The sequence below is a fragment of the Phaenicophaeus curvirostris genome, chromosome 6 (assembly GCF_032191515.1).
Source record: "Phaenicophaeus curvirostris isolate KB17595 chromosome 6, BPBGC_Pcur_1.0, whole genome shotgun sequence".
Classification (NCBI taxonomy): domain Eukaryota; kingdom Metazoa; phylum Chordata; class Aves; order Cuculiformes; family Cuculidae; genus Phaenicophaeus; species Phaenicophaeus curvirostris.
In genome coordinates, this window is record NC_091397.1 from 31,951,409 (window position 1) to 31,973,331 (window position 21,923).

The following is a 21,923-nucleotide window of genomic DNA, read 5'->3' on the forward strand; positions in this document are numbered from 1 at the left end:
TGAATAAAGGCAGAAAACTCCTGTAACACTGGCAAAGGATGAAGAGCACATCCGCATAACATCTGCTCATTTTTGACTGGTACATTAGTGAGGGACCTGCCTGATTTAGCCACCTTTTCTTAGCTGCTTTGCTTCACAGTATGCATGAGTCTCACAAAATGTAAAGCCGACAGGAGACTCATTCCCATTTACTTCTGTAACAGTGGAAAATATAAAAGGGTAAGTGAAAGGATTTACAACTGTATAAAACATTCGTTGTTAAGAATTCATACTAATAGAGAGCTGTCTGCATTGCAAGATTAGAAACAAAATGCACTACAGTGATCCAAGGTCTATTTTAAAAACAAAGTCAAGATGTTTAGATCACGAGGATATAAAAAGACTTAATTATTCAACATAGTGTAATGGCAGTCTTGTGAAAGTAACTGCCTTAATGCTTTTCTTAAAAAACAGACAATTTTTAAACAAAATTTTGCATGAATGTTTTTCCTTTTCTTTTAAAATATAAGAAATTGTATATGTGCGTAAGGTTCCTGAATGAAAAGTCAAGAGAAGAAATATTCTTTTTCCTTGTCCTCAGGATAATTGTAGCAAGGCAAGGTAGAGAGACAGAGTCTGAATTGAGAGTGACTTAAAAATTAATTAATTCAGCCACTCCTGTATCTACTAGAGCAACAATGCAGCAGAGCATAAGAAAGGTTCTTGGACAGCATCAATGACAAATTCCTCATGCAAGTGAAAGAAAAGCCACTGAGGAGAGATACTTTACTGGACCTTACACTCACAAAAACCGAAATGCTTGCTGGGGATATTAAGGATGTAGACCACACCAGCTGGAGTGATCGTGAGATAGTGGAGTTTGTGCTCCTGAGAGGAAAGAGCAGGGTAAAAGGAAGATAGGCTTTTGCAAGTGCCTTAAGTAGCAAAAAGAAGATGGGAAAATGTGGGCCCACTGCTAAACGAGGCAGGGACTCTGGTGACACAGGATGTGGGAAAGGCTGAATGTCACCTTTGCCTCAGTGTTTGCTAGCAAGACCAGCCTTCAGGAGACCCAGGCTCCAGAGATCAGGGACAAAGTCAGGAGCAGGGAGGTTGGATCAAATGACCTCTAGAGGGCTCTTCCATAGTCAACCATACTAAGACTGTGCAATTCTGTGACTGCGGAGGCTGCATGGATTATTTACTTACTGAAAGAGCAATTGAGATACATTTTAGTCCCACAAATAGGATATTATCAAAATCACAGACTTGTCATTTGCCAAGATGATAATTTTTAAATATTGAAGTATATTTTTGGAAAAAAAATAAATTCACCTCAGGTGGGTCTCCTAGCCACTAGGTCTATCCCTCATCATGGCTCATTAACAATATCATTATTCCTGGAAAGTGGTGAAGAAAAGATTGAGATATTCAAAGACATTCTTTTCTTCTAGTCTAGTGAAGAAAGCATCCACAGATGTACTGGAAGGTAGGTATCTGAATCTCATGTCCACAGAGAAAAGGAATAAATTGGGAACATCTGCCAAGTCTGGCCATGTGAGTTAGGCAGAACAGTGCCTACTCTAATGAAATCAGAGCTCTTCATGTGCTAATCAGGTGTTACAAAGATGCAGCCACATCTGAGCATGCCAAAGGATACATCCTGAGGAAATCTTTGGAAAATTTATGCTGATACAGGCTTGACATACTTCCTACTGTATGGCAGCTGAATAGATATTTTGAGTATTAAAATTTTGTACTGAGATGCATAAGCCTGCTGGTGGATCTGGCCTCTGACGCCTTGTCAGCAGGAGAAGACACATCCAGTCATGCAGTAAACCAAATTCGGTTGAAGAATCAAGAAAAGAGGAAACTTTGCCTCCCAGTTTGTTTTGGAACATGTTGCCATTTACCCTATTAAAGTAGGAAATTTAGTGACAAAGTAAGGCTGGAGAAGTCAACTGAGCTCAAAGTGGCACCCTGCTTCTCCTTACCACATGAACTAATGCAGAAAGTCACAGTGGCTTCAAAGAGTAGTAGGATGAGAAAGCATTTCTATATCAGCTGATTGACTTCAGTTCTACACATGAATTCTTATTTCAAATTAAAGGAAATTAAAAAGAAAATGTAAACTAATGGAGTTACCATAGTTTAATGACTTAGTGCCCAGATTTTACGGTTTACGGTGCAGTTGAACAAGACAAGGGTACACATAAGGCCGGGAAGTGAAGCAGACATCACTTTCTAATGTGTAGCAGAATAAAATGAATATGAAAGAATAAAAAAAGGTCTAACAAAGTCAGTGTAATGGATATTCTTCTTTGATTAAAAAAAAAACTTCTGATTTTTGGAAAAAGAGAATTGTTACAGAACTAGCATATTGTATTTTCTTCTAAAAAGAGCAGAGATGGCAAACAGAATTACAGAGGTTGTTGATGAGATAGATGAAGTACAAGTCATCAGAAAATTAAAGGACCTCTAACTTCTTTTGGGTCAAGTAATATTGAATATTATAATGCATACTTTCTCATAAGAAGTCAACGTATGCCTAAATCTTTTTTCCAGTAACTCAGCGTTGGAAAGGCCAGAAAATAACACATAGCAAAAGAGGCCCTAGGGTGATTGGCCAAAAATTCCTAAGATGCAGCAAGCTGTGGAAGTATTAATGCCATTGTACAAGACACTGGTAAACCATTATCATAATTAATGTGGATAATTTTGATTACCTGTGTTTAAGAAGGAAGAATTCAAGGTGAAATGAGTAGGCGGAACATTATTAGCATAACCAGAGAAAAGAACATGAGAAAGTATCTTATTAGAAGAGGTGATATTAAGTTTGTCTTGCTTAACATAGCAATTAAAAGCTGAGAGAATACACAAATACACAAGGGGAAAGTAAATGCTAGGAAGGAAAAATAATAAGTTCAACCAAAGAACAGTCCTGAAACAAGAATGAATGGCTATAAAAAAAGATGCAAATAAAACTTAGGAATTATGAGATTTCTAACCAGCAAAGGTGTGAAAATCTGAAAAAGTTGGCCAGCTGGCAAAAATTCAAACTATTTTCAATAGGGAGTTGGCCAGATTTAGGGAGCTAAACATGGGTCATGTATCGTGGTTGTCTGTGACAGTGAGGATCTAAATTCAAGGGCCCAGAAGGTGTGGTCCTGTCATGTGCCTAAGGCATTTGGTAATTTTGTGCAGTGTAGTAAATATTTACTTTCTACAGGAAAATGATCAGCACACATGAAGAAGGAAACAAATCACATGCAGTTTTGACATGCAACAGAAAGTAGACTGGAAATAAGAGCAAAGAACCAAGGTGAGCTAGTGGGTGGTAGTGCTAGCAACAGTTTGCAATGTGTTGCACGTATTCAGTACAAACCAAAGCTAGGGCAAACTACGCTTTTTGAATGCCAACCAGTTCCCACCTTGAACTTTATGTGAGCTCTAACTGATTTATAAGAAACTGCACATAAAATGACTATTAAAATGGCATTTATGGCAATGAGAAAAGCATCCTAGTACCCTTGAAAGGAGAGGGGTAATGCTAAGGGGTTGCTGTATGGCACTGTGCAGTGCAAGGACATGAATGCCATGCTGACATTGTGAAAGACCAAAGTAGAGCATCACAGCAACATGTACCCTGTCAGAGTCCAACTTAGTTACAGAAGAGATACCAATGGCCTTCATTTGCCCACAGCACTCTGTCTACATTTTTCTGTTCGTCAGTTTCAGCCAGTTACCCAGCTGGAATGTTTATCTGCGCCCTTTGCTGTTGGCTTCTTCCCATATGCCAGCTGGGGCACCTACCCTCACCTACTAAATAGAAGCAAGGATATAGGTGGAACTAGCCTTCTCAGGTGGACTAAATTGCCCTGTTTGAATATTAGACTTTTCTGCAACACTTACCACATACAAACTATAACCTTATCTTTTAAGAGAGTAGTGCTAGCAGTTGTTCAGACTAGTTTGTTTGGGGTTTTTGGTGACTTTTTTTGGGTTTTTTTTTTAGTTTGTTTTGTTTTCTTGTTTGTGACTTTCATATTGTCCTGGGATAAGATGAGATTTTATAAATACTGCTGTAAAAATATTCGGGTCAAAAATTTCCCTGAAGAAATTTGATGTTTTTCCATTTGATAGCTTCTTACTGGCCCCTGGGATGAAGAGATTCCTCAGTGTCCTTTGAATTCTTTGACATGTGGATAATATAACATGCTCTCTTAGGGGGCTGTTTTTCAAAAAAGTGACCTTCTACTAGGAAAGCAAAATAACAACCTAATTAAAAGAAACAACAAAGGTCACACCAGATTCTCTAACCAGCATGAAAAGTAAAGCAGTGGAAAATGTAAGCTACATTTACATTAACATATGGGAATTTAAAGGGTTTCATGTGGAAAATTCATTGATATCCTAAAATTCCGTTATAGGATGCCTCTGGAGAGAGAAGTGATGAAGTTATTAAAATTTGTAAGAAAATATATTGTTCAGTCATGCGTTAGAGCATTCAGTCTAGAGGAGTGAATGCTATCTCTGCAGAAGCAAACAGCAACGGGAATCACGATAACTGGTCTGTCATTGTTTCTTGTCTGATTTTAAAAGAGTTACTTATGTCTCAACTAAGTAGCCGTGAAACAGCTAAGCACAAGAAGCAATGCAGGACTTTTCCCTTCAGGTGCAGATGTAAGGTTTTAGAGTGCTGTCTGTATCCCTTTCCCACAGAGCAAGCAGACCCACCCTGAAGTCATACTGTGTTCTCATTAGCAAGCTACTCCATGTAATCCCTTTCACAGCAGACAAGTTCACTGATGACTCCTTGGGGAAACTTTTAAGGCAGATAGCATTGCAGGGGCTATCAGCCAAGTGACATCTCTGAATGCAGGGGTTGTAAATATTTTTCGCTTTCTACAATAAATTAATAAGAAAACTCCTTCCTCTCTTACATGTTCATGCCAGGATCAAACATAGGCTGACCTTTATCTCTCCAAGACTCGTCTTCTTTCCTGTTGCAAAACTGACTTGCTGTTTACGTTCTTCAGAATAATAGCAGTGAGACACAATTCATTAGTGTCTGTAAATTTCTTGGAACTGCTGGGATGAGAGGAGCTACAGAAGTGAGCAGAGTATCTTTTTCATTAGAATTACATGACAGTGTCATTAAGACAGTTTTCTAGAAACAGTTTAATTTACGAAAGGCTTTCTAGAGCAACAATCCTGGGAATCTGGTATAAAATATTGATGGTAGATGCTTCTTCCCAAATTGTCAGAAATTTGCCTCTTCCAAAATTTGCTTTCAGAAATACACCTCTTGCAAAACTTGGGATTTCTCTAGATCAGAAAATTCATATGGGGTCTATTTGACAAGCATCTCACAGGTATAAAGTAGTTGGGTTTTCATAGTCATAGCTCACTTCAACCCACATCTCATAGATGTACAAAACATCTCTTGCTCATTTCACCCTAGTCAGATATTCAGGCAGATTTCAGGTAGACCTCTGCCTGCTACAGAATTTCAAGTTAGGTACCTGGAGGCTTATTTCCCTGCACATCAATGGCTCTACCCAGGCTCCGTTATGCAAAGCTACCATTTCCAGGGAGGAGTGACTGTAAGGAAGAACTGAATGAGGAGGGGAGAATTCAAGAATGCAAAATGAAATTCTTGGCATGTTTCCTTTGGCAACATTCAGTCCTGAAGTACTTAAAAAAATGAACACTGGGATTGCTTGTAAAGACCTGCAGGATGCATGTTCCCAATAGCTGATGTATGGGCTGTTGTTTCATCTCAGTTTGGTACGTGCTGGGTCTGTTCCTGACCTCTGTGCCCTGGGGACAGAGGTAAAGACAAAGGATGAATTAGGGCAAGGGACAGCTAAATTGGTTAGCAGTACTACGGTCCCTTATGGCAGTGTGTATCTGATGGGCCATTCAGCTTCTTTTGGCTGATAGGAGTACTGCGTACTATAGCCAACTCCCTATCACCTCTGAGTAAGAGACAGCTCTACTGCATGTACACAGAATAGTTACATGTAAAGTGGACACAAAATTCCATTGGTGCTTCCAAGTACACACTAAGGGAGCAAAGGAAGGTCTTTGAGAAAGATGCGAAATAGTTCCTCGAAATTTTATTTCAACTTCTTGGTGGAGTGCTTTTATGGAAGGCACTGACAAGAAACTGTCTGAGACTGTTGCCCTGGCAGGCTTTGTAGACAGCGGATTACATACCTATGAATCCTTTTTAAAAAAGAAAACTGAAAATTTTTATCAGAGACACATGGCTTCTGTAAGCACTGCTTTACAAAAAAATTTATGCCTTATCCAACTACTTCCTTTCTAAGCAATCCTAATCATTGCTAGCTGAAACAGCCAGATATAAACATAATGGGGTTCTGCAGATCTACTGAGGTATGTAAAAACTGAGGGTTCAGGTAATTTTAAATCTCTGCCAACTGTTCCATGAATGGTGACAAGCACGAGCCTGCCAGACGAGCTGCTTGATAAATGGAATAACCAATGTCTTCAGCCACATTCATTGTAGTGCTTTATCATTGTCCTTTTCATTGCAGTATTCCTTGTCAGCTGTGTGGCAGACCTGTTTCTTAGATTAGAGAGACACGTTCTTTCCTCCCTTCCTGTATTACCCCTCTCCTCAGAGTCAACAGTCTGGGGCTTTGCTGAAGACACATGGAAGTCACTCTCCAAGATACTGCAAGATTCCACTGCCTTTTCTTATAAATCTAGGGAGTTAGAAAATAATCTGTGCAGTTATTAGACCTTAAGAAGTTCCAGGACAGCACACCAGTAAAATAATTCAATCATCATTTCTAGTGACAACTCTTGGGCTCAGAACATCACTGAATAGCAAACTGCTTTTGAAAGACTTGAAGCTAAGTATTTTTATAGAACAAATGATTTGTTTCCCTAATACATTTGCCAAGTGCAGCAAGCTGATTAAAATTCTAGATATTGAAGAACCTTTCAATTTCTGATATGTACAGCTAAGCTTATGCATCTCTAACTATATATTACAGTGATACAGAGGTTATTTAACTTGCAAGGGAAGAAGAAAAAACACATGCACTGTCTACTGGCAGGACACAAATGTCAACATTTTTCTTTTTGAATTGTAAAATGTAAAGAAATCAAGACAAGCTTTTAAAGGGAGTCATTCCTCTTCAATGAGAATTGTACTTTTATGAGAAAGCAACAAACAGACAAACGCAATGCACCCGCTACTACCCCAAGTGTAGCAACTTGCAGTAAATATATTGTGATGGCCATTGCACAAAAACTTTTAATACAGAATAGCTGTTCTAATAGAGAATTTGACAGGTTAGTTACAAAACATGTTGTTATATTATTGAATTAACAGCTTTGTCCTTTTTAGCAGATGCAGTCAACATAGTTTAAATCAAGAATTTTTTACTGCTTTAAACAACAATAGTGCATTTGACCTTCTAGACTGCTTTTACAGCTGATATTTCAATTTCTACAATCAAGAACTTGTAACCTAAGGTTTAGATTGAGGGACATGAGGCAGAGGTTGAATTTATGCATATGCCAAATCACAGCAAAATCGGTGGTTTTCACACACAGGCTTAAAATCAAATTCCCATTTATCAATATTCTAGGTATGCTCCCACACACTTTCTTGAACTGGTGCACCTATTCAGTGAGCCACTGCAGCATGATTTTCATTTAAACTGTGTTGAGTTCCAAAGACTTCTTATACTGCGAAGTCACCTTTCTTCACTGTTATCGTCTCATTTTAGCTAAGTGACCAGCATGGCTGTTGTGGTAACTACAGTGGCTGAGATCACCTTCTGTATGTTAGAGGGGCAAGAAGCTCTGGAGATGCCCACTTCAGCTGACCGTAAGTAGTATTTTAATTCAAAGTGAAATTAGAAGTAGCTGCCACTTTAGGGCTATGCCCCTTGTTAATACAAACAAGAATATTCCTTGTGACTCAATAGGAATTATTTTAACTTGCAGAGAAGAGAAAATTGGGATTAAGCACTATCAACTAAATTCCCTGTAGGGGAGGGCAGGAAGCTGTCACCCACTTGGAACCTGGCACTTTAATCTTACTCAAAGGGGAAATTTAGTTACATTTTAAAGAGTCCTAAATTTCCACATTCTGATTTGTGTGTTTAGACTTTGGGACGCGTTGACAATGGGTTTTTGTTTTACAATTAGACATGCACATGTAAATCACATTGAATCTGCATAAGAGATTATTTGAGGTATGCAAACAATTTATTCTCTTTCAATGTTAGTGACTTTTGACGTTGAATTTTGTGCACCAGTATTTAGAGCTGGGTCCTTGGCTCCTGCATCAAATGGAAGCATAAATGTTTTTCCCTGCACTGGAATGCAGGGAGGCAGTCTGCTGCACTCATGTAACCCTGCTGCTGTAACGTGCCATTAGAGGCTGTTATAACGGCTGCATGTAGCACAGCAGACCTGTCACTGCTTCTGTTTATGGCAAGTTAAACTGGGTCAAGGGAGAACAAAGGAGGGATAGACCATTTCCCTCCCCTAATCCAATGGCTTCAGTTTCACTAAGCGTTCAGGCATAGCTAAGGGTTTTGGCACTTCCTTGGAAAGTTTGCCCCTGGGCCATTAAAAATGGTTTAAATAATAAAATTAACTTGCCTTTTCATATCATTATGCTCTCTTTTTCAGATCAGTGATTTTATTAACAGATAATGCTGATAAAGATTTATTTTTTATGAGACTTTTTAGGGCTGTTAAATATCATATGCAGGCTTTCAGCTCTTTGGCTCCTTGCAGTGCTGATTAGAAAGATCTATCTGTTTTTCTTTCTTTCCTCTATTTCAAAACCAACCATGAGGTAATACAGAAAAACACACGCAGCCGAAGACACTCTTTAAGGAAATAAATCTGGCATGCAATTATGAAAACTCTTTTCAGGTCAGTATCATTTTCAAAAGTCATGTTACCTGTTCTATCCTCCTTTGTATTTCTTCCCTCAATAAACAATCCAAATACACATCAAGTGCTCCTCCCAGCAACTTGAAAATATGTGAAGCAGTTTGATTTGGAAGTTTTTCTAGAATTTAGTGAGCTTACACATTTTACTCAATCATACATATTTCTTAAAACCTAGTACGTACATAAGCCAAATTCAGGTGCCAAGAAGAGTGGTGGGAAATGCATACTTACATTTAAGCTCCAGTTTGATGAAGTCAGTGTTCCCCAGATTCTCAAGAAATACCCCGTCAGAAGCTGATGTTTTGAAATAGAAAGAGATGTCTGCACTGGTTTCCCCTTGGAAGGTGGAGAAGTGAAGGTAAGATGATGAAGTAATGAAAGAAGCTGCATTCCAGTAATTCCCTGCATAGGACAGACAGGAAAGACATACATTTCAGTGCTCCCTTGAAGCTGCCTGAAAAGCTAAAGATTTTCATATCAATATATGCTACAGTGTTATCCACACTGAAAAAAAAAATCCCAAATGTCTTGATACTACCTCCTTTTTGTTTTTCTGGATACAGCCTGGCAAGTTTGAGAATGTTAATGGTACATTTATTTTCAGGTTCTTAATTTATAATGCTTAGTCACACACTTGTTGCTACTGTATGTTTAGTGTAGTAACAAGAATTCATGGTAGTTCTGACAGATGGGCAAAACGCTAACTCGGCTTCACCTCAGGCGCAGGTTTTGCCTTATGTAACTTATCTGTCTTCAAATTTACCCTATACAAATACAACTATTTCTTCTGAAGATGTAGCTATGCCTATTAGAATTCTATTAGTATGTATCACAGGAAAAATAGAACAAATGAAGCTAAGGAAAAAAGACATAATTAACAAATGCCCCTAATAGGCCCCTAATACATTTCCACTGGAAATCCATTGCAAATAATATTATTCAAGAACTGCAAAGGTAATTCAGCTCATATGCCAGTCAACATTCTGTGCAAGGTAGCATTATACTGCAAAGATAAAAAAAATCATAAGATATAGATGATATGGTAAGCTGGTGAGAGACTGAAACCGCTAATTCTACTTTCACGAGGATGCTTATTTATCCAGATTCAGAAATTCATCAAAATATCACTTCTTTACTCACCACAGCTGAGTGCTCAGTATTCCAGCTAATCCACACAATAAGAACATACTTTCCATTCCAGTCAAAACTCTAGGATTCTAGGTATTTCATTACTAAACTAGGCGATAACACTATTATTTCTCTGGTTAGCACTGGATGGATATGAATGAGTATGCTGAAGCTCCAGAAAATCAACACTTTTTATATACAGCACCATTGGCTCACACCCAAGTCTGAAGTGTTATAATTTGTGTAGTTTATTAATCTCTATTCAAATTTAAATTGAACATCTGAATTAACAGAGGAAGGCTTTAGGTTTAAATAAATGCATACTATTTCCTTCCATATTTCTATCCCATCCCCTCCATTTAATTCTACCTCTCTCAAGAATGAAGAATGAGAAGCTTTGGAAAAAGAAGCAGCTTTCCATTTATTTTAATGCATCCCAGGAGGAAAGTTGTAACTGAGGTTTTTTGTGTATGTGTGTACATGCATGTATGAGGTGAAAAGGGGATGAAATGGGCTCAGTACAGTTAAAATGTACACTCATAACACAGATACATAGCTAGGCTATGTCAGCTGATTTTCAACTTTTATTACTGTTTATCCTATTTAGACAAACTTGTAATTTCCAGATTGAATATTATTAATGATTTCTATAGAAATGTCAATAAACTTCATATGATAAACAAGCTTTGGCAAGAAAATTCTGCTAATTAATTGCAATTTCTCTGAAAACACACCTAGTAACAAAGCAAGACAGACAGAAAAGAACAGAATTATATTTTCATTCACAGTCTCAGGTTTCTATCCATCTTTCACTTCTTAGAGTGCTCTCTCAGTATTCGGCTTGCTTATGGTCTAGCTGAATGAGTGTTTGTCAATAATCTGTTAGTATAGGATCCAGATGGTCTATGTATATGCTTTCCCACTTGAAGATGTATCTGGACATTTACATTTGCCTCTCCTGGGAGATATGCTAGGTGCTGGTAGACTCAAACTGGTTTTATTCCTCTTGCTGAATAAACTCACATGAAATAAATAGGACTTAGACAAAATTCAAGAATATGTTAATGTAAAGAGTTAATTTAGTTGCCTTGTAGAAATACTTGTATGTCTTTATAAATTAAATAAATATTTCTGTCCCCGAGCTTTACATTCTCTGAATATTAGCCAGGCTATGTGCCTAAACCATAAAGAACACATGACAAACAAAAGAACTGTGAGAGCTACAGGGAATCTACTATGAAATTCAGGTGAGAAAGGCTTCCCAGCCACCTCGCTATCCCAAATGAGAGCAGGGAGAGTATGCAGCTGTGTCACTGTCCAGCCAAATTGTGTGGCTGTAATGGGCTCTGCTGTCAGGCTTCCCTCTCTGGCTGGGGATGCTGGCTACAGGTTAGCCTTCCAGCCAGCATCATCCAGCCATCAGTCATTGTAGGCAAGCCCCGTGTTCATACCAAGCTTACATCTTCTGTGAGCCTCACACACCTCAAGAACTACAAGTTAGAGCCTATCTTAACTAATCACTTCCACTGATGCATTGACAATGGCTTGTTGAAAGGATCATGTTTTTCTTTGATTTTGTCAAGCCCTGGCACAATGGGATTCTAGTCCCTTAACTGTAGCCTCCTCTTCAGTGCAATACATTATTATCATTACTACTGCAATTAAGTAAAATTAGAAGCCACTATGTGAAAGAACCATTTATTTTGTAATATTTTATTTAAATGTGTTTAATTATCTTGCAAACTTGAAAGCATTGAATGTAATTCAACACAGACTTAGCCTGCAATGCTGGGACATTGGGTTAAATCTTTAACCATGATGGAGTATAATCAAAGTGCAGGTTTGCCTTTACATGGAATTAATTTTCAGCTCTATGTGACCATTTCTCTTTGGATAATCAGAGGACATTTAACTTACTTAGTTTTTAAAGTAAAAAGTAGATGTCAGTGTTTTTAGGATTGGTATTGGTTGTGGGTTTATCACACAGGTCCAGACACATGGCTAAGATTTAAAACCATCATCACAGTACACTCACAAATAAGACTACCACCACGAAGTACAAATATAGTGCCAGATAGGCTGATGGGTTCATGTTGAAATGTATGTCTCCATTTTATTGAAACAAAATCAATTGATTTTTATTCAGTGCTATGCCTCGTCTACTGAAGAGGTACTTCCCGGAAGATAGACTCATAGAATCATAGAATAGTTTGGGTTGGAAGGGACCTTAAAGATCATCTAGTTCCAACCCCCCTGTGATGGGCAGGGGCACGTCCCATTAGATCAGGCTGCCCAAGGCCCCATCTAACCTGGCCTTGAACACTTCCATCTACAGTTTCCATGGGCAACCTCACCACTCTCATTGTGAAGAAATTTCTCTTTATATCTAGCCTAAATCTGGCCCTTTCCAGTTTGAAACCATTGCCTCTAGTCCTATCACGACATGCATTTGTAAAAAGGCCCTCCCCAGCCTTCTTGTAGGCCCCCTTCAGGTACTGGAAGGTAACTATAAAGTGTCCTCAGAGCCTTCTCTTCTCCAGGCTGAACAAGCCCAACTCTCTAAGCCTGTCCTCGTATGGGAGGTGCTCCAGCCCTGTGATCATAATTGTAGCCCTCCTCTGGACTTGTTCCAACAGCTCCATATCCTTCTTATGTTGAACTGGACACAGTACTCCACATGAGATCTCACAAGAGAGGAATAGAGGTGCAGAATTGCCTCCCTCGACCATGCTGGCTGCCACTAATCACCTCCCCATCCTCCGTGTGCTTCAGCATAGCTTCTAGGAAGATCTGTTGCATGATTTTCCCTGGCACAGAGGTGAGGCTGACAGGTCAGTAGTTTCCAGGGTCATCTTTTCTATCCTTTTTAAAAAAGGGGAAAATATTTCCCTTCTTCCAGTCACTAGGAACTTCTCTGATTGCCATGATTTTTCAAATATAATGGAAAGTGGCTTGGCAACCACATCTGCCAATCCCCTCAGGACTCTTGGATGCATCTCATCAGGTCCCATAGACTTGTAAATGTTCAGGTTCCTCATGTGGTCATGAACATGATCCTCCACTACAGTGGGAGGGGGTTTATCCCCTGGTCACCATCCTGTTGTCCATTGACCCACAAAAGGGGTGAGGAGAGTTTGTAAGCAAAGACTGAGGCAAAAAAAGTTGTTAAATACCTCAGTCTTCTCCTCATCTGTTGATATGAGGTCACCATTTTCAACCGTCAGTGGGGGTATGTTCTCTTTAACCTTCCTTTTCTGATTGACATACCTGCAGAAGCCCTTCTTGTTAGTCTTTACTTCTCTTGTCAAAGACTTTGCATTTCATTTGAAATGTTGGTATTTGGCTCTGCAGAAAGCCTTGGCTGCAGGTACTACTGGCAAAAGGATACATACAAACACTGCAGATTGAATGGGAAAAGCTGCAGCTGGAGGGAGACATTTTCAAAGACTATTAATTACAAATTCTTATAAAGATAAAATTGTGTTTTCATACGTCAGTATACATTCATCTCAAAACAGTTTCAGGAGAAAAAGACATTTTATTAAGAGTACAATGGGAATGTTTTGCTAAACATACATAATGATTTTTATCATCAAACAGTTTCTTTTGTTAAGAAGGTGGTTGCCTAAGGAAATGTTGAATAGAAATCCACTTTACACACATTAATAGTACTGCTGTTAGCTAGGAAGCTTTGTCAGTCACTATGGCTCAAAATTTCTTTGGTGCATTTACACACTCCTTTCCGCAAATGGCTTGAACACATTTATCCTACCATTTTTTTTCTCCCTCTTTGGTGTAAGCAAGCAGATGGAGGAAACTGGGACTGGAACTTAAGCCAAAGGGTATATATTATGGCAGCAAGAATACAAAACTCAGAGGAGGTGGGAAAGGGAGTTTATTTAGAAAGAACACTGTAAATGCTAAGTTTGTAATCCATTCTGCTAATAATTATTGTGTCCTAATTATCGCCTATGAGCAACTGAGCCCTGCAAAGTGATATATTTATTGGATATGATTGAGAAAATCCTGCAAGAAATAAGAAAGTCACTCAAGCTAGAAGGGATAACATTTTCAAGAACGCAGGAAGCTTGGAAACATTAAGATGGGAAAGGCAGAAGGGCTTCTGTTTTGAAGACGGGAAGAAAAAGATGCTTGGAGACTAAAATACCATAAAAGCTAAGGAGGACCTTTATTGTATAGTCTGAAATATAATATTATAATTTGATTTTCTTCTTCCTAATCTCATCTAGAATTCTGTAATCAGGACCACAGCTCTGTTGTACATCTCTGTTGTGCATCTCTGTTGTTTTGAGCTTGCTTAGAGTTTAAATTCTACTTAAACCAGTTAAACAGGTACAGAGCATGCACTTGTCATAGAAGCATGAATACAAATAAATCAAGACACCAGAGAAGCCTTTTCAGTTGTTTGCAACCCAAGATAAATGTGCTTACATCCCCACAATATGGTTGTGTTTCTCACAAAGTTACATGTTTATTGATGACAGAATTAAGCGTTAGGACATGCAGAGGCAGGCAAGGTAAGAGCTGATCGCAGCCCCTGAGGAAAATCTGTCATGGATGTTTGCCTGGATCTAAGCAGGGGTCAGAGCAATAGTTGGGCAGAGGTGCTTCAATGGACCATGTAAGACTTTGTGATTCTGCTTTCAGTTTGCCTCAAGGTTGCTCACAGCTTTGGTTATCTGCTGTGGAAATATAAATCCGACTCATTAAGCTCCTGCAAAGCAACCTTCCCTCTTCCTCATTACTTTTGTTAACCTTGAGCTGTGGTGTTCTTTATAACTTGTATTGTACATAGTGTCTCTTCTACTGCTCCATTTCAGACAGAACATCGCACTACAATTACAAAGGTATAATTTTTTTAGAGGAAGCATGATAGTTCGTAGCCACAAGAAATCACACAGACTAAAAAGATGGATGAGAAGGGGCACTTTAAATCTCAGATAAAAAACTCAATAAAGACTTGAAGATTTTTTCCTGTGAAGTCCCACGTTAGAGAGGAGGAAGGAGTTGGTTGCTGTAGTACTGACAAGGACAAATTCACCTTGTCCTGAGTTATGCAACATGGACTGACATCGTTTTATGTGCAGTAGCCCTGTACTAGATAACACAGAGTCACAGGGCTTACAGCAATCACCCTTTCAGCTTCTCCCTTGCAATAATTTTTTGTCCAGAACTCTCATGCTAGCTTCCATCAATATCTTTTTTCATAGTGTGATTGAAATTCATGCTTTAACACCATCAATTTCAGTTTTACATTTAAACTCCATTGAAATGGATAATGGCAATAGCAGAACTGTAAAAGACGTCAGTGATTTTAGCCCTGCTAGGCAATGGCACTAGAGAACGAATGCTGCAATGTCAGGGAGCTCTTATGTATTACAATAGATCAAAAACCTCCAGGGCCTTCATCTGCAGCAAAACAGATTTTCTATCAAAACCACTATGTGAATGAAATGTAAGAATAGTCTCCTATTTCAGAGAAGATAGATGTGTGAATGGAAATCTATTCTGTCCCACAAAGTATTTGATTGAGATTATCTATACAATTATGCCCAACAAATCAAGTGGGTTTTTTTCTTTTCTTCTTTTTCCATTCTGGGAGAGAGGAATTTACACATGCACACTCAGAGCAGTTTGGGTATCAGTACAGCAGTATGGATATCAGTTCAGCAACACTCGCAGCTCTGATTAGTCTTCATGTCTGCAACACAAGTGGAATTGGCCCTAACAATATCAAGATTTGCTGTTGGACTTTATCCAACTTCATTGCCAATGAAACAAGGAGTGAGAAGGAGGAAAGATATTCTAGTCAAAAAAGAATGTCACAAGCTATTCAGGAAATGAAAAGAAAGGTCAAAGAAAATTTGCAGTGTTTCTTGCACTAAGTTATACTTTACTTTGAAAGGTGTAACTGCAACTCCAAAGCAAGGCAGGCCCTCTTCATTTGCCATCTGAGAGGGACTGAGAGCACACCTTCAGGAGATGAGCAGGAGGTGTGTGTGTGTTGAGGTGAGATGGGAGCAAGGATGGCAAGTCATCAGGATCCTAAGTCCTTTGCTGTGAGGGCTGTGATGCTGGTGGCTTCTTCCTCATGGAAGGATCTCCTTGGTGTCAGTTTTGGTTGTGCTATCATGCATTTACACCTTTTTTTCTTCATTGGTATGCAAATCTGTGGCACACGTACTGTATGTTTTACTATATCACATTTACTACATTTAACATATATATAATTTACTCTATATGGTAAGTTTTGCACATATTCTTTGATTTCCTTGGTACCCCAGAAATCAGCTTTGCCCAGTTCCAGTCCTGAATTTGATCATTGCTGAGTTGTTTATAGCCCTGGGGTTCCTTGTATCATCAGTCAGTCAGTGCCTGATCTTCTATCAGCCTGTACTCCTCTGCTCTGCATCCCAGGCTCCCGCTTTTCAAGGCCACTGCTGTCATACCATATGTGTATTCCTCTGCATAGCATCATTATGTTAGTTGTCAATACCTCATTCTGTACAAAGTAACTGCTTTTTTTTTTTGCTAGTACTTATATAAAAATGTGGTTATACCATCAAAAGATAATAAAAAGTAAAACAAACTAGGGATATCCCCCCGACAATACAAAAAAAAGGTGTTTCAGCTAAACCAAATAAAACAAAGCTTGAGGCAGCCGCCAAGAGTGTGCATAACTGGCATGCCTGTAGCCTTGCATCCTCACTACAGTATCCACAGACTGTAATCAGAGATGGCAATGTGGTATTTTGTTATCACCATAATGGTAGAACACCATTTGAAAAGCAGCATGTAAATTAATACTTAATTTCAAATTAAGATGGTAGTGTCCCTATTTACCTAGTCCAAATATGAATCAAGAAAAATAAACTAAATGGAATCACTGCACAAGATGTTGGCTTAATAGTAGAAAATTCCTATGACAATACACAAGGAAAATAATCCTCAAATCAACAGATGAAGAGTGTATAAACACTGTATAAGAGCAAACTGAATTGCACCCTTTCAGGGTAGATAAAAATATAGGTTAGATTTCAATTTTCAAGATAAAACTAGCTCTCTGTCTTTCAACAAAGTAACAAATGGCTGGAAGTCCAGAACAAAGCCTGCTGAGAATATCTACACATCTGAAGATGAGCAAAACACATCTGAGCAAACCAGAAACGTTAGCTTTGCTATAGCAACTGTTACATTAAAGATAATTCAGATTTTAAAGCATGACTGTCAGGTTTTAGATTTTTTTTCTTATTTTTATTACAATTACCTCATCTCTAGTAGGCTGAAGCATTGTAACAGAATGCATTTACAGTAGAGTTGACTAATTCAGTTGGAAGGCACCTACAGTGATCATCTAGTCCAACTGCCTGACCAGTTCAGGGCTGACCAAAAGTTTAAGCATGTTATTAAGGACATTATCCAAATGTCTCTGTCAGACATAGGGCATTGACCACCTCTTCAGGAAGCCTGTTTCAAGGTTTGACCACCCTGTTATAAAGAAATGCATCCTCATGTCAAGTCTGAACTTCTGACAGACGCAGGTTTGAGTCATTCCCATGCGTCCTGGAACTGAATCCCAGGAAGAAGAGATCAGCATCCCTCTCTCCCCTTTCCATCATCAGGAAGCTGAAGAGAGCCACCCCTCAATCTCATTCTCTCCAAACCAGACAAACTCAAAGTTGTTAGCTGCTCCTCAGAGGACATGTCTGCCAGCCCCTTCACCAGCTTTCTTGCCTTCCTCTGGATGCATTCAAGAACCTTCAAATCCTTCTTATATGGTGGAGCCCAGAACTGCATACAATACTCAAGGTGACGATGCACCATTTCTGAATACAGCGGGCTAATCACCTCTTTGGACCAGCTGGTTGTACTCAGGGTACTGAGCATCCCAAGGTCTCTCAGGTTTGTTAAAGACAAAGAGAAAACACATTCAATGTTTCCACTTTTTCTTCATCACTACTGGCCAAACAACCATCTTCAACAAGTATTGGCCCAATGTTTTCTTTAGACCTCCTGTTACTATTAACATAGTTAAAACCCCCCATCTTATTAAATGAAACCAGACTGGCCAGTTCCAACTCTATTTGAGCTTTGGCCATTCACATCTTTTCCATGCATACACAAAAATCCAAGGTCTTACACAAAAAAGCCCAAGACAAACCCTACACCCTGGGAAACAAGAGTGGGAGGGAAGAGTAAAAAAAGATGGTTATAGAACATGCTCTAACCTTTGGCAGTGGGGCAAAACTCAACTCGATTGTTTCACTCAGTATGAGTGGACGTTTGTTCAAATATTGACATTGTCTTGCCCTTGGTTGGAAAATGCTGATGTATGTCAGTTCACAAATCTTTGTCTGTGAAGCAGATTTTCACTAATAACATCAGTGTTCTTGAGCACCCAGTCTGTTTGCCAGATCTATTACCAGAGATTAAGTCTCAAAGTAACCCACTTTTTATTGATAGAAGATGTGAATGCAAAAATGACAGCAATCCTCACTAGCCTATCAGAAAATGTTCTGCAGAATTGCTTTGAACATTGGCAGCATTGTATGTAGCTGTGTGTCAACTCAGAGGGGAACTGTTTCGAAGGTCATTGTAGGTGATTTTCTTAATTTGTTCAATAAAAAGAGTTGCAGGCACAGTCTCATCTTTTTTTTTGTGTTGTACTTTGGAAACAAACCATAGCTTTATAATCTTCCTGTGAAGTTTGACTTACTTCTAGAGATCATTTCATTTTTTCATTTTCCTCTTGAGCTTCATGCGGAGTTCCCTGTTCCTGGTCTTCTGCCCTACTTGCTTGACTTATAATACAGTAGAATTGCCTGCTCCTGTGCTTCTGAAAGGTGGTGCTTAGAGATTCCAGAGCCCTCAAAAACGTATTCCAAGGGTACCCCGCTAAATAGCTCCCTGAAGAGCTTAATGTTTGCTCTCCTGACATCCAGGAAAAGGCTCCCGCTTTTCTAATTACACTGAAAATTTTAAAGTTAACCATTCCACGATCACTGTGTCCAAGACAGCCCCTTACCATCACATTTCCCACAGGTACTTCTCTATTCACAAACAGCAAGTCTAGGGAGGGCGTCTTTCCTAGTTGGCTCACTGGGTACCTGTTACAAGAAGTTATCTCCTACAGAAGTCAAGAATTTCCAAGACCTGCTTCTCATAGCACATTTTGGCTGATCTAACTAAAACTAGTTTCTTATAAAGTATGGGAGAGATAAAAACATGAGAGATGGAGGGAATCCGGCTTTTGTTAGGATTTGCAGGAGGCTTGCAGAGGACTAGAGTTTCAAAGCCAGGATGAATATGTTCAGATGTAGGCAAACAAGGGAGTATATATCAACTGAAAACTCGTGCTTATGTTTTTTAACCTCTTTGATTTCTATACTACACCTCAATTCCTTATGGCTTCTTTCTTGGAAGTTCATTGCATGCATCTTTTCTGAAAGTGAAATCCTGAAAAAGGTTAACTGTCTCTGCACACTTGCGTAGTGTCCTTCCAATGATGCCCTTGCCTCCTCCAGTTGTAGGAAAGTTGGCGAGTTTCCACTCATAGTCCTTTGCTACCTCTTCTGTTACTGCGAATTCCAAAAATCCTGTGTGCCTGCCACTGCTGTGCCAATGGCTGATCTCATCACAAAAAGCCCCAAACTCCTTTCTGCAGAACAAGATACTGAGGAGAAGGCAAGTGTCTTTCAGGAATTACAAATGCAGGCTAACCTTAAGTCGCTTATTTAGTAATAAAAGAGTCTCTGCCCTGTTACCTGAGATCAATTTGAATGCTATGGTCAGTAATGAAGGACATAAACCAGCCTACGTTAAGATTTCAGTAAGATGGATAGCAGTTTATCTCCTTGCCATTATGAATTATCTGTTTTCATAAAGACTTTCAAGTGATAAAACACTTACAAGACATAGATCAATGTATATAAATACAGATGCTAAAGTTTACTTTACTCTGTCAGTCACTATATTTGCTGAGTGAGGGAAAAGTGAAATCACATTTATCAGTGAAATGTTGGAGTCAATGAAACAGAATCAGTGATGCAGAAAAGTTTCCAGCACCTGCTGTGTTACTTGTACTCATCTTTGGAAGATCATTTTTCAAAAATCTTCCCTCCTGGTCACAATGCCTAATCACGATGTGTACCTTGTCATTGCTGGCATCATTACTTTCATCCATCTAAAGAATGAAAGGTCCTGATCTGGCATGGTTTACAACCTGGAGCTGTGTAATATGCTGAAGGAACTTTAATGATGCATGTAAACTGGTGTCCTTTCAAGGAATTTTTTTTACACAATAACTGACCTGCAAACATCAGTTTGATCATCCCTGTGCCACAGTCAATGCAGTGTGTAGGAACCCTGCCTTGCTGCCAGAATAGTAAACATTAAATACAGGAGCCTGCTGTTGTCCACAAACCATGTCACTAACTACCAGGTTCTGATTCTCTATTGCCTTGTAGATACTGGTAGGTGTTTATAGATGTGCAAAGCAACTGTAATAACTTACCATTCCCATCTGGCAATACTGCATAACCACCATATGCTCAGCATGTGACTGTGCAAGATGTAAGGCAAAGACTCAAGGAAAATCATGTAAGAAAATATCAACTTTTTTTAACAGCTCAGTTCCTCTGTGGTATAAAATTTATTCTCTGTGCTGTGGAGGTGAACTGCAGGGAAGGCCAGTTCTCAGACCCCCTCCTTTCTGCTCTTCAGATCCTTGGCTATGTATGTGGTGGTATGCCATTGGCATCTTGGCTTGGATCAGAAACAGCGTGACCAGCAGGTCCAGGGAGGTTATTCTCCCTCTGTACTCGGCACTTGTGAGACCACTCCTTGAATACTGTGTTCAGGTCTGGGCCCCTCACCACAAGAAGGATGTTGAGGATCTGGAGTGAGTCCAGAGAAGGGCAACAAAGCTGGTGAAGGGGCTGGAGAACAGGTCTTACGAGGAGCGGCTGAGAGAGCTGGGGTTGTTTAGCCTGGAGAAGAGGAGGCTGAGGGGAGACCTCATTGCTCTCTACAACTACCTGAAAGGAGGTTGTAGAGAGGAGGGTGCTGGCCTCTTCTCCCAAGTGACAGGGGACAGGACAAGAGGAAATGGCCTCAAACTCCGCCAGGGGAGGTTCAGGCTGGACAGTAGGAAAAAATTCTTCACAGGAAGGGTCGTTGGGCACTGGAACAGCCTGCCTAGGGAGGTGGTTGATTCACCTTCCCTGGAGGTGTTTAAGGCACGGCTGGACGAGGTGCTAAGGGGCATGGTTTAGTGTTTGATAAGAATGGTTGGACTCGATGATCTAGTGGGTCTCTTCCAACCTGGTTGTTCTCTGATTCTATGATTCTATGGTCAATGAGATGCATCTCTAGAGCTCAGCAGAGACACAAAGCCATTGAACTGACCCAACACCATGTAGACAACATGATCAAACAACTGTTTCTACTTCTGCCATTCCTTGGCATGACTTTTTATATGCAGGATGCACTAGGTAATCTTTGTGCAGCTCTCCCCCTCTTCATTTTCTCATTTCTGGGGGAAAGTCCCTCTGCTTAGCATGATATTTCCATTCCTATGTGTGGATTCACAGTCATCAGTGTTTGGTTATGGATCTGACCTCAATGTCTTGGCTCTCTGACCATCTGATACATGTTCTCCTTGAGCAGCTCCACTTTCATGATGGAAAAGATTCTTTAGAATTAAAATGTAAGATGCAATTTAGTCTTGATGTAGCACATTAACTACTCTTCATGTCATTGATTCCTGAATTATCTGTTATTCACAGAGATCATCAAATTATTTTGCTTGATCATCTGTTACTGGGTGAATTTTAGAGCCTTCT

General features: G+C 39.4%; 1 protein-coding gene across 1 annotated transcript in view; it reads right to left on the reverse strand.

Annotated features, from left to right (window-relative positions):
• Window positions 1–21,923, reverse strand: part of CNTNAP2 (contactin associated protein 2) — a 1,119,128-nt gene that overhangs the window by 112,805 nt on the left and 984,400 nt on the right. The window contains exon 16 of the mRNA XM_069859729.1: window positions 9,163–9,333. Coding sequence (XP_069715830.1) covers window positions 9,163–9,333 — 171 coding nt within the window. The remainder of the gene's footprint in view (window positions 1–9,162; window positions 9,334–21,923) is intronic.